This window comes from Hoplias malabaricus, chromosome 4, assembly GCF_029633855.1.
Source record: "Hoplias malabaricus isolate fHopMal1 chromosome 4, fHopMal1.hap1, whole genome shotgun sequence".
In the NCBI taxonomy this organism is placed as follows: domain Eukaryota; kingdom Metazoa; phylum Chordata; class Actinopteri; order Characiformes; family Erythrinidae; genus Hoplias; species Hoplias malabaricus.
The window spans coordinates 66,035,151-66,051,407 of NC_089803.1; the positions used below are offsets into that span (position 1 = coordinate 66,035,151).

At 44.0% G+C, this 16,257-nt stretch overlaps 1 protein-coding gene across 1 annotated transcript; it reads right to left on the bottom strand.

Moving 5' to 3' along the window:
- Positions 1-28: 28 nt before the first annotated feature.
- LOC136694364 (protein NLRC3-like) lies at positions 29-15,761 on the bottom strand. Its single transcript, XM_066667853.1, has 11 exons — positions 15,607-15,761; positions 14,640-14,712; positions 12,754-14,493; positions 12,225-12,392; positions 10,965-11,132; positions 10,654-10,842; positions 9,944-10,174; positions 3,420-3,581; positions 2,991-3,164; positions 2,197-2,243; positions 29-2,101 (listed from the first exon to the last, which is right to left on the bottom strand). The coding sequence occupies exons 2-11, from the start codon at positions 14,675-14,677 to the stop codon at positions 1,482-1,484; spliced, it is 3,537 nt and encodes a 1,178-aa protein (XP_066523950.1). The 5' UTR covers positions 14,678-14,712; positions 15,607-15,761; the 3' UTR covers positions 29-1,481.
- Between the last annotated feature and the right edge of the window lie 496 nt (positions 15,762-16,257).

The window sequence follows — 16,257 nt, forward strand, 5'->3', positions numbered from 1 at the left end:
TATAATTTTACACAGGACAAACTTAACCACAGCACGCTATGAATATGCTACATGTTTCTAATCTGGATATAAAAACCCCTATAAAGCTGCCATTCCTAATGTCCTCTGGAATGCTGTTTGAATGTTTAGGAGCCACATAACAAGGATTGTCCACCAACTGGAGATTCTGTCATCCACTTCAGGGAAACTCTCACACGAAGTGTATTCCTTTGTTTCTCCAGTTAAGAACGTACATTACTGACATACAGTACCAGTCAAATGTTGGGGCACACCCACTCAGGGAGGGTTTCCTTTGGTTTGGGCCATTTTCCACATATTGTGAATGTACAGTACCAGTCAAAAGTTTGGACACATCTCATTCAATGGTTTTACTTTATTTTTATATATATATATATATATTTTTTTTTTTACTATTTTCTACATTTTAAATGAATGTGGAAGACATTGAAACTATGAAGGAACACATATGGAATTATGTAGTAAACAAAAAAGCATTAAACAAACAGAATGTTTCATACTTTAGATTCTTCAAAGTAGCCCCCTGTTGCTTTGATGACTGCGTTACACACTCTCAGCGTTCTCTGAGTAACCTTCATGAGGTCGTCACCTGGAATGGTTTTCAGTGAACAGCTGTGACCTCGTCGAGAGTTAATTTGTAGAACTGCTCTCCACTTTAATGTGTTTGAGACTATAACTTGTGTTGTGCAGAGGTAGGGGCTGGTACACAGTTCTATACACTGAACAGCCCTGTTCCACCAGAGACTAAAGAGAAGAGGTGTCCAAACTATTGACTGGTACTGGATAATCAAACAAAACTCTATATGCAAGTGCTATGGTATGTTTTGGTATGCCAGTCATCAGCGAACACAGAGTAGAATCATTCCAGAGACAAGGGCTCAACCTTCAACAATGAAAAGAGTAAACCGTATAATCACAGCCTCTGAACTGTACGTTTTAAAACATAGTACATATTTTATATTGATTTTAGATACAGTATAGGGTTTTAAAGGATAATGGACTAAAATATCTCCTGAAATGAAGGGCATTCGTTGAGAGTTTGTCCCAGTTTTGTGCTTTAAGAGGGTTCTATATTAATCCTGAAATATATTTAAAATGTCCCTTTACACTCAAAGGTGATATTGAGGAGAAAATGTGTACATCAGGAAAAATAATTGTAGCAATAGAAGTTGTACGTCACGAATGAGCTTCAATCAAAAATTCAGCCTTGAAAATTTTCCAGTCTAAGGTGGGACAAAAGCTGAAAATATTTCATGCCGTCCTGAGAGCAGAGACACTCTGTATGTTTTCTCTTTGTTGAGGAGGAGAATGCAAAATCTCTGTTGTATGAGACAGTGGCTCACACAGCTTATCAGAAAGGGCAGTTATTGATAACTATTTGCCTTAAATTATGAGATATTATCAGAGGTAATATTCCATTCTTTGGGGTCCCAGGACCTCTTAACCTTGTTAATGCTGATAGTTTAACGTGCCTTTGACCCTCCGCAGCCCTTGCAGTCCTTAAAACCTCGCATCATGTCCCAAGGGTCGTGATCATGACAACAGACCGGGTCTGGGTTTTTTGGCAGCAGACTGATCCCAGCAGAGATGCTGAAAATCAGATACAGTGGCTTGGTGAACTTAGCATAAAATGTGTGAATGAGTTTGGCCTGGTCATATGTGATGTCATAGAAAGACAGAGAGCCTGCTGGCCAGTCCAGATATAGCCCAACTCTCCAGGGTGAATCATAAGGAAGTCTGGTTTTCACCCCATTATGAACGGTCTGCAGCAAAGGAAAGGGTATGGTCATTTCAATTGCCCATGACTTCTTGTTGTACCCTGGCTGACAAACTGTAAAGTACCCCTTCCTACAAATGTCCTTATAGGCCATCCCAATACTGGCAAGCCTTCCAAACCACTCCACCTGGAAGAAGTGGTGACCAGTAAAGCCTTCTCGACACATCACTTGGGAAATCATTTCAAATCTATCTGGGTGGTTTGGGACGGATAACTTGTCATGATTGCACCATGCTTTTTTGTCCCTCTTACACACCTTTACATCCTTCGAGGCTGTATTGGGATCCAATGTCACAGTGCATTCATCTGGGGACAGGAACGAACTTGAGTGAGACTTTGTGTAAACAAAATGGTTTTGAAAATCATAACATATCATATTTAGCAAGAAAATTCATACATACATTGCCGAAGCTTTTCAATTCCATGTCTCTCTCCATGTCCCTCTACACTATTGGAAAAACAGAATATCTTTCTTTGAAAATTTCTTAATAACCTTTAGTTAATTGCAGAGTAGCAATGTTTTGTTTGTTACAACAGACTCTTCTAACAATATAATATTTAACAAATGGTTTGGTTCTCAGTCCAGCAGTGACACTAAGAAATTTATAAAGTCCAGCAACACTCATTCGGGTTATTGGTATCTATACACACCATGAATCGCCATATATTCATTCATTCATTTATTGTCTGTAACAGCCTATCCAGTTCACTCACAACTACAGACACATCTGAGTCGCAATTTACCTACCTATGTGTGTTTTGGACTGTTGGAGGAAACCCACACAGTCACTCGGTTACAGACAGTCACTCAGAGCGGGGCTCAGGGTACGTGACAGCGTCACTACCTGATTTACCACCGCGCCCCCCAAATTGCCATATAAATCATTAATTAATTAAAAATCTGTAAGTGCTTATCCAGTTCAGGGTCGCGGTGGATCCGGAGCCTACCCGGAATCACTGGGTGCAAGGCAGGAAGACATCCTGAAGGGGGCGCCAGTCCTTCACAGGGCGACAAACACATTCACTCACACCTACGGACAACTTTGAGTCACCAATCCGCATACCAAAATTTGTTGTTTGGACCGTGGGACAAAACCCGAGCACCCGGAGGAAACTCACGCAGACACGTAGTGAATAAACCAAAGAGAAAAGATATTTAACTAAAGTTATTTAATGAGTAAAAAGCCAGACTCACGTTATTTTCTCCAGTCTGAAGGCTGGATCCTCTACAAGAGAGCGGAGTTCGTCAAAGCCAGATCCTTCCACTGCATTGTAGCTAAGGTCTAGTTCTCGCATGTGGGAAGGGTTTAAACGCAACGAGTTAGCCAGCGATGAAGCTCCCACTTCTGTGATGTCACATCTTGCCATTCTTAAAGAGAAAAACAAAGACTTTTTGCAGACAGTTCACCTAACTCTGTTCAACACAATAATCAATGTTTTCTCAATGAAAAACAACAACAAATATAATCAATGACTAAGTACTGTTCTGATGGTTCATTTTATAAAAATCAAGCACAACAACACAAAAGAACAACACCCAATCTGTCACTTAAATGTTGCCCGCGTTGTAATAATACTGCTGATAACTAGTTTTAATCATCTTTGCCCATTTTTTTATACTCACCTAAGAATCTCAAGTTTACAAGCAGAGTGGCCCAGTCCAGGTGAAAGTTGCTCCACTGATGAATCTTTCAGAACGTTAGCACTGAGGTCCAGCACTCTGAGGCTGGACGAGCTAAGAACTGAAGACAGAGCTTTGCAGACTTCACTCAAGGTGTCAGTAGCACTGTGTATAAAACAACAAATATGAGGAGCATTCAAAGGAATAACAAGAGATTTCACATTAGAAGAAAAATCAATGTCTGAAAATATTAAAATACTGGATTGCACAGAGGCATCACAGTGTCACAGCAGGTAGTGTCACAGTCACACAGCTCCAGGGCCATGGAGGTTGTAGGTTCGAGTCCTGCTCTGGGTGACTGTCTGCTTGTTCTTATATCATTCACATCGGGTGGCAGCCAGGTCGGATTTAATTCTATGGCTTGAGTTTGTTGTCTAATATTCTCAATTTTATTATTAAAAAAGTCCATAAAATCTTTACTGATGAGAGTTGCTGGAATTAGTTGTTCGGAACCTGCTTGATTTTTTGTAGTTCTGGAAAACACACTAAACAGTGATCTCGGATTATTATATGCTGAGCGAGCTTTAGTGAGGGCATTTCTATACTCTATAAGGCTGTCCTTCCAGGCAGAATGGAACACTTCCAGCTTGGTTGATCGCCATTTCCGCTCTAGTTTCCGTGATGTTTGTTTTAAAGTACGGGTTTTATCATTATACCATGGTGCGAGCTTTTTCTGTCTTATACTTTTATGTTTAAGTGGTGCTACCTTTTCTAAAGTAGATCGACAGGTATTTTCTAAGTAGTCAGTTAGTACATCTAGGTCCATTGGGTCTGATGGAGTGGGAACTGGTGTTGATATTTCTGGGAGGTTTTCTATAAATTGTAGGGCGGTAGATGGTTTTATTATACGCTTTGTAGAATAGCGAGGGGTCTTACATATATTATAGCTAAGACGTAGTTCATATGAAATTAGGTAATGGTCAGAGATTGCTGAGGATTGCGGTAAGATATTAATTTTGTCAATGTTAAGACCTAGTGTCAGAACTAAGTCTAAAGGGTGACTGCAGTAGTGTGTAGGCCCTGTTACATTTTGAGTAATACCAATAGAGTCTAAGATTGAGGTAAATGCCTTTTTTAGTGGGTCACTTTCCTTCTCAAAATGGATATTGAAATCTCCTACAATTATAACTTTATGATTGCAAACCGCTAGGTTTGCAGCAAAATCCCTGAATTCTTTCAGAAATTCTAAGTAAGGCCCTGGTGGTCTGTAAATGTTGCATAATAAAAATGCGTCCTTTTTTGTGACCGTATTTGTAATAATGGTGGAGAGAGCCTCAAAAGAAGTGAAGGTTTCACATTGTTTAAGACTAATTTCTAGGGTATTTTGGTAAATTACACATACTCCACCTCCTTTGCCTGATAATCTTGGGCTATGTAAATAATTATAGCCTAGGGGGGTGGCTTCATTTAGTGCTGAATATTCATTTGGTCTAACCCACGTTTCCGTGAGACAGAAAACGTTGAATTTATGATCACTTATATCATTTACGATGACTGCTTTTGAGTTTTGTGATGTTATGTTGAGTAACCCAAATTTTAGTTCTGAGGTGTTGCTGCTAGGTGTTGTGTATGATTTAATATTGATTAGGTTGCTGAAACAGGCTGATTTTGTTTTTCTACTTTTACATTTAGTTCGGGGGAAAGACACAGTCTCAATACAGCTGAACCTAGGTGACGCCTCAAGGCAGGTTCTGCGGCCTGGTCCCGGCTCTGGATTGTCAGCAGCTGTCTACACTACTCTGCTGACTAACTAAAAGACTATGTGCTATGCTGCAAGAAAGTAAGGCAGCACCCTCCCGCGTGGGGTGGATACCATCCCTACCTATAAGACCAGGCTTCCCCTCGAAACGTAACTAATTGTCTATAAAGCCCACTTAATTTTTGGAACACCACTTGGACATCCAGCAGTTTAACGCCGAAAGTCTGCTGTAGGCTTCAGCGCCACGCCGCATTGGTATGGGACCAGAGCAGATTACGGCATCGGACATCGTCTGGGCCAGTTTAATCACCTCTCTAATATTACCCTTAGTTACCTCAGAATGCATTTTCCAGTATGTTTTCCAGTATTGTGTGTCATCTGGCTTTATAGTTAATACTGAAATATAAGTGTGTTTTGCTCCATTTAACCTTGTCTTTGCGCTCTCACATCCAGCACTATGACTGGAGAGACTCAGAAAAGGGGTGTGTGTCGGAAAGCAGTCTGTCAGGAGCGAGGGGCGGATTGAAGGAGGCGGACGCACTCGCTAAAACACAGTATATTTAATAAAGGATGTAACAACACAACGAGACTAAAACAGAACGAAAACAAACGGAGCAAAGCAAGCTAAATAAAACACGGTGAACTAGACAGGGTAAGCGTGACAGACGGACAAACAGCGAAAACAACGATAAAGGAAAAGAGACGGGGAAAAGCTGAGGAGACAGACGGACAGACAAGAAAACACGACCGACATGAGAAAGGTGAACCAACGTGACTGAACAAAGGTGAAATGAGAAATGTACGACAAACAGGACGTGACACAAGAGGGCTTAAATACAGACACAAACGAGACACACCTGGACAGATAACGAGGACGGGCTGACACATGACACGGACGAGGAGGCGGGACGAGGGCGGAGACAAGGATATAAACAAAACATAGCCATGTGCGAATAAAGCACATGGCGGGGACAACAGACTGACAGGACGAAGGCGTGACAGATGCCCCCCCCAAGAACGCGCAACTCCCGGGCGCGTACTCCTAAACCCCCCAGGAGCTGGCACTGGAGAGGGCACGGAAAACAAGACAGGACAACAAACCAACGGGTGACAGGACTCAGGACAGGACGGGAACAGACACAGGAGCTGGGGACACGACAGGACCGAATATACGAGACGGGACATGGGACATGACAGGAGACTGACAAAGGGGGGCAGCAAGAGACGAGAACGAACTGGACAGGACAGGAGTGGACACATGGGACTTGACAGGGTTTTTGACATTGGACATGACACTGGATGGAAACAGGGACTGGACAGAAGACGGGACAGGTGACAGAACTTGGTGCTGGGACTGGACGGGAGCAGAGACTGGTGACAAGACACTGGACAGGATAGGAACGTTAGACTGGACAGGGGTACGTGACTGGACAGAAGACAGGACAGGTGACATGACACTAGACTGGAACGGAGACGGGACTGGAGACTGGACAGGGGATTGGAAGGGAAACTGGACCGGAGACAAGACAGGTGACTGGACATTGGACGGATACGGGAACTGGACGTGAGACAAGACAGAGGGTTGAAACGGGGACTGGACAGGACTAACAGGGGACTGGACAGGAGACAAGACAGAGGGTTGAAACGGGGACTGGACAGGACTAACAGGGGACTGGACAGGAGACAAGACAGAGGGTTGAAACAGAGACTGGACCGGAGACGGGACTTGAGACTGGACAGGGATTTGAAACAGAGACTGGACCGGAGACAAGACGGGTGACTGGACATTGGACGGATACGAAGACTGGACATGACTAACAGGGGACTGAACCGGGGGTTGAAACATAGACTGGACAGGGCTGACAGGGGACTGGACATGAGACAAGACAGAGGGTTGAAACGGGGACTGGACAGGACTAACAGGGGACTGGACATGAGACAAGACAGAGGGTTGAAACGGAGACGGGGCTTGAGACTGGACAGGGATATGTGACTGGACAGAAGACAGGACAGGTGACATGACACTAGACGGATACGGAGACTGGACATGACTAACAGGGGACTGAACATGAGACAGGACAGGGGGTTGAAACGTAGACTGGACAGGGCTGACAGGAGACTGGACTGGACTTGGTAGGGGAACAGGGACCAAGACGTTTACGGGGACAGACATGAATACAGTAACAGGGACCGGGACAGACACAAAGGCAGACACGGGTACTGGGACAAGGACAGAGACCGGAACCAAGACAGGGACAGACAGGGGAACCAATACAACAGGGGGGTGCCCAGGACTGGCTAATGTCTGTGGGACAGTCTGAGGAACCAGCCTGGGCACAGTTCTGGGAATCGGCCTCGAAGTCTTTCGGGCCAACCTACGGACATGGACAGGAGAGGCCGTAGCCACAGTCACGGGGACAGGAGCGGCGGGTGCCGCCATAGTCACGGGGACAGGAGAGGCCGTAGCCACAGTCACGGGGACAGGAGCGGCCGTAGCCACAGTCACGGGGACAGGAGCGGCCGTAGCCACAGTCACGGGGACAGGAGCGGCCGTAGCCACAGTCACGGGGACAGGAGCGGCCGTAGCCACAGTCACGGGGACAGGAGCGGCCGTAGCCACAGTCACGGGGACAGGAGCGGCCGTAGCCACAGTCACGGGGACAGGAGCGGCCGTAGCCACAGTCACGGGGACAGGAGCGGCCGTAGCCACAGTCACGGGGACAGGAGCGGCCGGTGCCGCCATCACGGAGACTGGAGAACGTGCGACGACGTCCACGGAGGCAGAGGAATCTGCGCCGTTGTCCACGGAGACTGGGGAACGTGCGACGACGTCCACGGAGGCAGAGGAATCTGCGCCGTCGTCCACGGAGACTGGGGAACGTGCGACGACGTCCACGGAGGCAGAGGAATCTGCGCCGTCGTCCACGGAGACTGGGGAACGTGCGACGACGTCCACGGAGGCAGAGGAATCTGCGCCGTCGTCCACGGAGACTGGGGAACGTGCGACGACGTCCACGGAGGCAGAGGAATCTGCGCCGTCGTCCACGGAGACTGGGGAACGTGCGACGACGTCCACGGAGGCAGAGGAATCTGCGCCGTCGTCCACGGAGACTGGGGAACGTGCGACGACGTCCACGGAGGCAGAGGAGTCTGCGCCGTCGTCCACGGAGACTGGGGAACGTGCGACGACGACCACTGAGGCAGAGGAGTCTGCGCCGTCGTCCACGGAGACTGGGGAACGTGCGACGACGACCACTGAGGCAGAGGAGTCTGCGCCGTCATCCACGGAGACTGGGGAACGTGCGACGATGACCACTGAGGCAGAGGAGTCTGCGCCGTCGTCCACGGAGACTGGGGAACGTGCGCCGACGTCCACGGAGGCAGAGGAGTCTGCGACGTCGTCCACGAAGACTGGGGAACGTGCGACGACGTCCACGGAGGCAGAGGAATCTGCGTCGTCGTCCACGAAGACTGGAGAGGCGCGCGTCGCGCTCACGAAGACAGGAGAGGCGCGCGCCGCGCTCTCGAGGACAGGCGCGGCTGGAGGCGCCGCGTTAACGAAGACAGGGACTTGTGCTGCTCGCCGGGCTCGCGCTGGAGCTGTAAAGGGTTTAGGGGGTTTCACAGGCGCACCCATTAGATCACCTCGAGGTGCGCCCCTGTTAGCCTCAGACCTCAGAGGTGAGGCTAACAGCCCCTACCCTTAACGCCCCCCCAAAAATTTCCCCGGACCTGAGGGGGTAATCCTCCAGCGAGGGGGGAACTCCAGCACGGTTCTTTCGCCGACTCCTACGACTCGCGCTGGAGCAATCACTCGACTCATGAATTGACTCATGAATCGACTCCTCCCGAAGGCGCTGAGCCACTGTGGCATGTATCTGTCGGAGCCGGCTACTCCATTCCACAGCCCTATTAAACGTATTTTCTGTGCTAGCTGCGTCCTTGTGGTCGTACATTCTGTCAGGAGCGAGGGGCGGATTGAAGGAGGCGGACGCACTCGCTAAAACACAGTATATTTAATAAAGGATGTAACAACACAACGAGACTAAAACAGAACGAAAACAAACGGAGCAAAGCAAGCTTAATAAAACACGGTGAACTAGACAGGGTAAGCGTGACAGACGGACAAACAGCGAAAACAACGATAAAGGAAAAGAGACGGGGAAAAGCTGAGGAGACAGACGGACAGACAAGAAAACACGACCGACATGAGAAAGGTGAACCAACGTGACTGAACAAAGGTGAAATGAGAAATGTACGACAAACAGGACGTGACACAAGAGGGCTTAAATACAGACACAAACGAGACACACCTGGACAGATAACGAGGACGGGCTGACACATGACACGGACGAGGAGGCGGGACGAGGGCGGAGACAAGGATATAAACAAAACATAGCCATGTGCGAATAAAGCACATGGCGGGGACAACAGACTGACAGGACGAAGGCGTGACACAGTCTTTGGGCACTCTGTAATGTTTCTCCTTTGAATGGTAGCATAAATGTAGAAATGACCTTTAAGTTTGTAATTTATTACTATTTGAAAAACGTATTATATTTCCCTAGCTGTTTACCCTGTTTAGCTCTTGTCAGTTCCTCTCCTCTTATGCTTCCCCTTGTACATCTAGTGCACCAGAATCTACTGTACTGGTCATAAATAATCAATACAGAACAATAATATATGTTGGTTATACTGATTTAACTATGCTGTAAGGTGATAGTAAGTGCTGCAATGTGTGACATAAGCTGTTTATGAGTACACCAACCTAAGTGTTGAGGTGTCATGTATGGATTCTTTCCGCCACCAATCTACTTTAACAAGTATCAGTGTCTCCAGTTTAAACTGAGGGTCCTTCAGCAAAGAGCAAAGCTGCAGAAAAACTTGAAATCCAGGTGTGCTGTAACTCAGGTCCAACTCCCTCAGGTGAGAAGGGTTTGCATGAAAAGCCGAGATCAGAGCAGCACATTCTTTGTGTTTCATACCACAGTCGGCTAACCTGGAAAAACAGAGGAGCAAAAACGAGAGGCAAATTTAAACATTTAAAATTCCTATATTTTTATGCTTGTTTAGAACCTGCCATTGTTTTTCTACCAAGAGCTGCAGGCTGAGGCACATTTTTGAGCTACAGTATTGTTCCTGCTGCTTTTTTGACACGTTGCATGTGTAACTATTACACCTCTGGTCTAATAACAGCTTTATATACATATTTTACAATCTCAGATTTCACCTGCAATTCTTACATGCCCCAGTTAGGTTCCCACCCCCCAATGTCAATAACTCTGATCCAGACTATGAGGAGACCTGCATGTGTGAACTAAAATCACATACACAAAGAAACCCACACCTGTTCCCCCCTTCAGTGTGATGCTTCTCTAGAACCTTTACACGAGTTTCTAGAAAGAAAAAATAATTTAAAATCGTTACTGTATGTTGTATCTGCAAAGTCAATGAAAGTCATTTTATTTAGTGACCTACCTCAGAACCCTAATTTGGCAACATGGGTCACTTAACCCCTGAGACAGCTGTAAAACTGCACTCTCACTCTCACTGCTAGTAAAGTAGCCAGTGCTCAGGTCCAGTTCCTTCAGACGGCAAGTACTGCTGCTGAGAGCTTTGGCCAAGGTCTTAAAGAACTCTGTTGTGAGACTTACTTTGTTACATAATCTGAGGAAGACAGAACATATTTCAACACAAGCAAGGCATTTAGGTTTAAAAAAGGAGTCTTTAGTCAAGAAAAAAGTATTATTTCTTTTGTAAGCATTTTTAAAACTCATCCCTTTACTTACACAAGCTTCTCCAGATGACATCTAGGGTCCACTAAGATTTTTGTCAGAACTTCCATTGTCTTATCTGTTGGTGAATATATACGGCTTAATTTCAGCTCTCTAAGGTGTACTGGATTAGACAGAAGTGCTGAAAGTAGCATGTCAGAGGCAGAAGAATAACGCGGTGTTCTAAAAATAAAAAGAGAATTAAGTGAATGACAATTTGTGAGTGAATAAATGCACAAGTGTATAGTTAGTCTTTAAAATAATCTGCATTTAGTCACATTTAAATCCAGTTCTCCTTTTATTAATGAATTCTTAGGTGAAGAGAAACTATTAAATCTCTTGTACAGTGCCTTGCGAAAGCATTGAAATCTTTTGAAAGTACTCTCTTTTACTGACAAAATGGTGAAAATGGAAAACGGAGAAGCGTTCTGAGTGAAAATGATACAAACGAGAGCTCCTGCTCTTCACTCCTGTATTTTGGGGGAATTGAGCTGTGGCTCATACCAATTTAAAGGAACAGACTCTGAAACTAGTTTGTTTTAAACAGGGTTGTTTAGACGAGGGGAGAATGCTGCTGTGGTGTTTGATCCATGTGGTGTTTAGACCCAAGAATGGCACAGACATTTCATTAAGACTCCAGAACCATGTTCACTTTTGGAAAGTATTGTATGCTCTGTTTAAGGCCCAGTCAAAGACCAGACTTAAATCAATTTGAGAATCTGTGGCACATTTGTGTTATGGAATGTAAAGCTGAAACTGCAGCAGAGGTTTAATTTCTATTTCTTTACAATAACCTTGTGATAGAACAAATAAAAATACAACAAATACACGACAATTCAAATTAGACAATAATGAATCATTTCCAATCCTGGGTCTTTTCATACTACTGCAGAACACTCAAAGTGATTGAAAAATGAGGAAAGTTGTTTTGGGAGGAGTTAGTTTTTTGTATATTTTATTGGTTTGATAATTAAAAACTCCTTTATTGTATTTTGTTGTGTATTTGCTGACTGAGTCCACCAGGAGCGCTGAAGTAAGTGTAAAATCAAAACAGCAGTACAACATTACATCAGTAGGGTAGACTTTATTTGACTATGCTAAGCTAAAGTGCTGGGTCATTATACTTTAACCGACTGAGAGAAGAAATAAGGTCTTCACCACTTATTAATGTAATATATTTGTTTAAACGTCTGTATTAAAAACATTTTTGCACTTTTTGCGATTACTTGATGCCTCTTGAAACCAACATATTGGGAATGTAATTAATCATCTTACCTGAGGACCTCAACTTTGCAGTTGGCACTTTTCCAACCTAAAGATAACAAATAAATGTTCTTTTCATTTAAGTTGCTTTCTTCTAAATCAATTTCTCTGATGATGTTTGATGGTGATCTCAGAGCAGAAGCGAGCAACATCCAGCTCAGGTCTTTAAACTCACAGAGTCTAAGACAAAAAAGACAAAGTGAAATACAGAATAAAGAGTTAATCATGTAAGAACAGGAAATCATTACTGGTCCCTCAATGCCGGCTTAGTGCAGTGTTGCGTTTTTAAGAGTGTATTAAAGACATATATTGAAAAGATTGTAATTATTAAAACAGCAACTTCTTACAGAATAAAACAAAGTGAAATATAACCTTTACTGTGGAAAGGTACCTAAAAGTGCATTTCTGCCTTTATTTTAAATGGCAATTTATGACATGTCCTGCAATGTCCCAGTTGATGTCATGTGGAGTAACCCTTAAACAGTTTTGACCAACTGCAGTGCAATAGGATTATAACATTATTTACCATGATACGACCTACCTGAGAACTCTAGAAGCCTTGATAACTGGCAATAACCTCACAAAAGCCACGTTTGGTTTGACATATTCCCTGAAGTCAAAAATTCTCCGCTGATCTTCAGAGTTCATCATGGTTTTTGCCAAAGCAGACCACTCTGAAGGTGTGTGGTCCTCTTGTACATTCCCTGGGCTCTGGCCTTCACTTTCACTTACAGTGTAGGACACATTCAATTCATCGAGACAGCGGATAAGATTTAGAGATGCATTCAGAGATGAGCTGTTCTTAATTTTCTTGAATACGTAGGGGACGATGTTCTCTGAACTCATTTGTGGACAGGAATCAGGAAGAAAACATGACAAATGCTTGTGGCTGGGCCCTGCAGATATTCCAATTAGGAAGAGGAGGAAGAAATCAAACTGGCCTTCTTTGTTACTGAGTGTTTTATCAATGGCCCTTTTTAGCATATCATGTGGTGACTTTGTTGGTTGTGATGAACATTCTGCTACTACTTTCAGTATACGTTTAAACACATTACTTTTGCTGGGCTCATAATTCATAACCACATACAGTGCAGAGAGATATGCCTGAATGCTCTCGTGTGTAAAGTGGTATGCATTTCCTTGAGTTAGTTCTTCCTCTTTTAAAAACATGGGCCATTTTTGAGAGAGTCCAGCTGCAGCTGATGGGGCTACATCACTCTTGTTTAGGTCATCTTCAAAAACCGTTAAACCTTTCTCCAGTGTGTGCCACGCCACTTTGCCTAACTGCAGCATCTCCTCAGCAACAGAACCCATCAGGTTTGTATTTGTCTGTAACTTCCTTCTTCTCAACTGTATGAGCTGGAAATGTGAGTACAGCTCTGTTAAAGTCAGTGGTAGCTCTGTGCAGCTTGCGTTTGTCATCAGTTCTTTTAGAACCGTGGCAGCGATCTGACAAAACACTGGGGATGAACGCATGAAGTACAGAGTAATTGACGACTTTATATGGATGACGGCTCTTGCAGCCACACTACTGTCACCAACAGCTCTTTTGACATATTCTTCCCACTCTACATCATCCAGACCCTGAACCTCAACAACCCGCTGCACATATTTGGAAGGGATTAAATCAGCTGAATCTGATGTCACCAAGATCTGGGCTTCTGGAAATAAATCCCCTCTCAGAAGGTTTACCAGTAGTGCACTCAAGGACATATTTTCTGCTGGATTACTACAAGATGTTGTGTGCCAGAAGTTCAGTTTGAGTCTACACTTGCTCAGATCATCAAGCACAAAGAGGACTTTGGAATGTTTGAGAGTCTCGATGTTTGAGAGATCCGGAAAGAACAAATTCAAAAGCTGTATCAGGCTGCATTTCTCCAGCTTCACTGAGCTCAGTTCTGGAAGACTGAAAGGTAAAACGTAAGTGATGTCCTGGTATGTTCTGCCCTCTGTCCAGTCTAAAACAAACTTCTTCACAGCAGTTGTTTTACCAATCCCAGAGATCCCTTTCATCAAAACAGTTCTGACCTCTTCACCGGTGCTGGGACATGGTTTAAAGAGGTCTTCAGGCTCAATTACATCCTCATCTTTAAGAAAATCATGAACGCTGCCTTTCAGACCTTGTATAACTTCTTCAGTTCTGATTCTTTCATCTGTCCCCTCGAATACATGTAGTTTCATTGGAACATAGCAAGCGGTTTCAAGATCTTGGTACTTCTTCTTTAATCTTTCTCTCAGAAGATATCTGAGAGAGGGGGGGTGTTCTTGAAGACAGTCCTCACTAGAAAACAAAGTATATCATATAAAATACATTAAAGCTCATGAATAAACCTAATAAAAAAGGTGTTGACTTGCTGCGTCCATAAATAAGATTGTCCAATAATTTTGTGGTAAGATCTGAGCCGACAAAATTAACTGAAATATTACCTCATTGGAACACACTGGGACTCATCAAGACATGCCATTTTTTTGAAGACAAACAGTCAATCCACTCTTGTATCTGTTCATAACAATCAGAAAAAAAGAATCAGTGTGAACTCAACTATTCTAACAAAGCAGCACAAGTAGCATCAGTGCACTGTGGTAATCAAGCTCAAGTGAACTCAACATTTCTGTTCCAAGTTATTAACACCAGTGCTGAAACTACATGAATCAGGCTTTACCCTCAAACAAAAACCCGAGTGCGGTGAGCATAGTATCTCTGGAACTTTGTACAAGACGGAACACACCAGGACCATGACTGACTGGGTATTATTTATGTGCCGTAGCACTACAATGACATGAGTGCATAACATAACACACCCCACCAACAAAACCATGCTTGCTCTGTACTGCTCCTGACCATAAAAGGAAAACAAGGTGGAAGGGAACTAACTATGTATGCTGAGAAACAGCTGGATAACACTGTGAACTACTAAGCGTTCCTGCATGGCCAGTGGAGCTGATAAAATGGACACAGTGTAGATAAAAGGTCCAGTGATCGTTTAGTGTATAAAGTGATCTTATCCGTCTTCTTTAATTATCATCGTCATGCACAGCTCTCAGAGCAACTTCACACCCAGTGACACACGCCTGTGAGGGAGATGTGTGGGATTAAGTCCTACACAGTTAATGCTGCATCAGATCAAGCGCTTATGCTGATTTTTAGAGTTTCTCTCTGCTGTTATCTTCTTTTGTCCCCGCTTTACTTAATGGCGTCATAAACAGATTCGAGAAGAAGACACAAAAACAAAAATACGAGGGCTAAAAATATGGCTAAAAACGGGGGGCTATTAACGTTTTTGCGTTTTTCCGCCAAAGGAGGTTTTTTCGATAACGAAAAAAAGAACAACCTGTAAACCACAACACACACAACACACTTTGTAAGAAACATGGAAACGTACTGTGGTCTGACCTGCTATGAAACGCTCCTCTGGTTTGTGTATGGCAGTGGTATTTGTGCCGGGGCTGTGTCCAAATAATTCACATTCTCCTAACGTTTCTCACTTGTTCTGTCTGATCTTCGCGCTGACATTATAAACAGGAAACAGTTATCCCGATGTTTACAATGGCCAGTCCTCTCACTTTCTGGTCTTCCAGTGAAGGAGAGACTGCGCAGGCGCCCGCATGACACGAGTCTCCTCTAGTGATGGGAATTTCGGCTCTTTTTGGGGAGCCGGCTCTTTTGGCTTGGCTCTTCATAAAGAGCCGGCTCTTTCGGCTCCTAAATGGCTCTTTGTTTTACCACTTATTTCCACTTGTACAGAACAATATTACCTACATTTTACATGACTATATGGACAAAATAATATAGTTCAATATTAAAAATAATAAATAGTGTTGCAATGGCCAATTGTTTTTATGGCTGTCTTGTAATAACTCACTGATTGCACTCACACATTCCATTGTATAAATAACTGGATTTTTATTTAAACACCTTAATATAAAAATACTTGTAAATATAGCCAATGGAACCCAAAAGGTAGGTATTACAAAATAGCTTATTAAATTAAATAATCATCCATTTCTGGGTAATAAAATAAATAAATACAAAGTGCAAAACAGC

Excerpts from the sequence above, each read along its gene's own strand:
- LOC136694364 (XM_066667853.1), bottom strand. The coding sequence starts at position 14,677 with ATGGCATGTCTTGATGAGTCCCAGTGTGTTCCAATGAG. Across the intron at positions 3,582-9,943 it reads CATGACACCTCAACACTTAG|TGCTACTGACACCTTGAGTG; the intron begins GTTGGTGTACTC and ends TTTTATACACAG. Across the intron at positions 2,102-2,196 it reads AATTGAAAAGCTTCGGCAAT|ATGAATGCACTGTGACATTG; the intron begins GTATGTATGAAT and ends TCCTGTCCCCAG.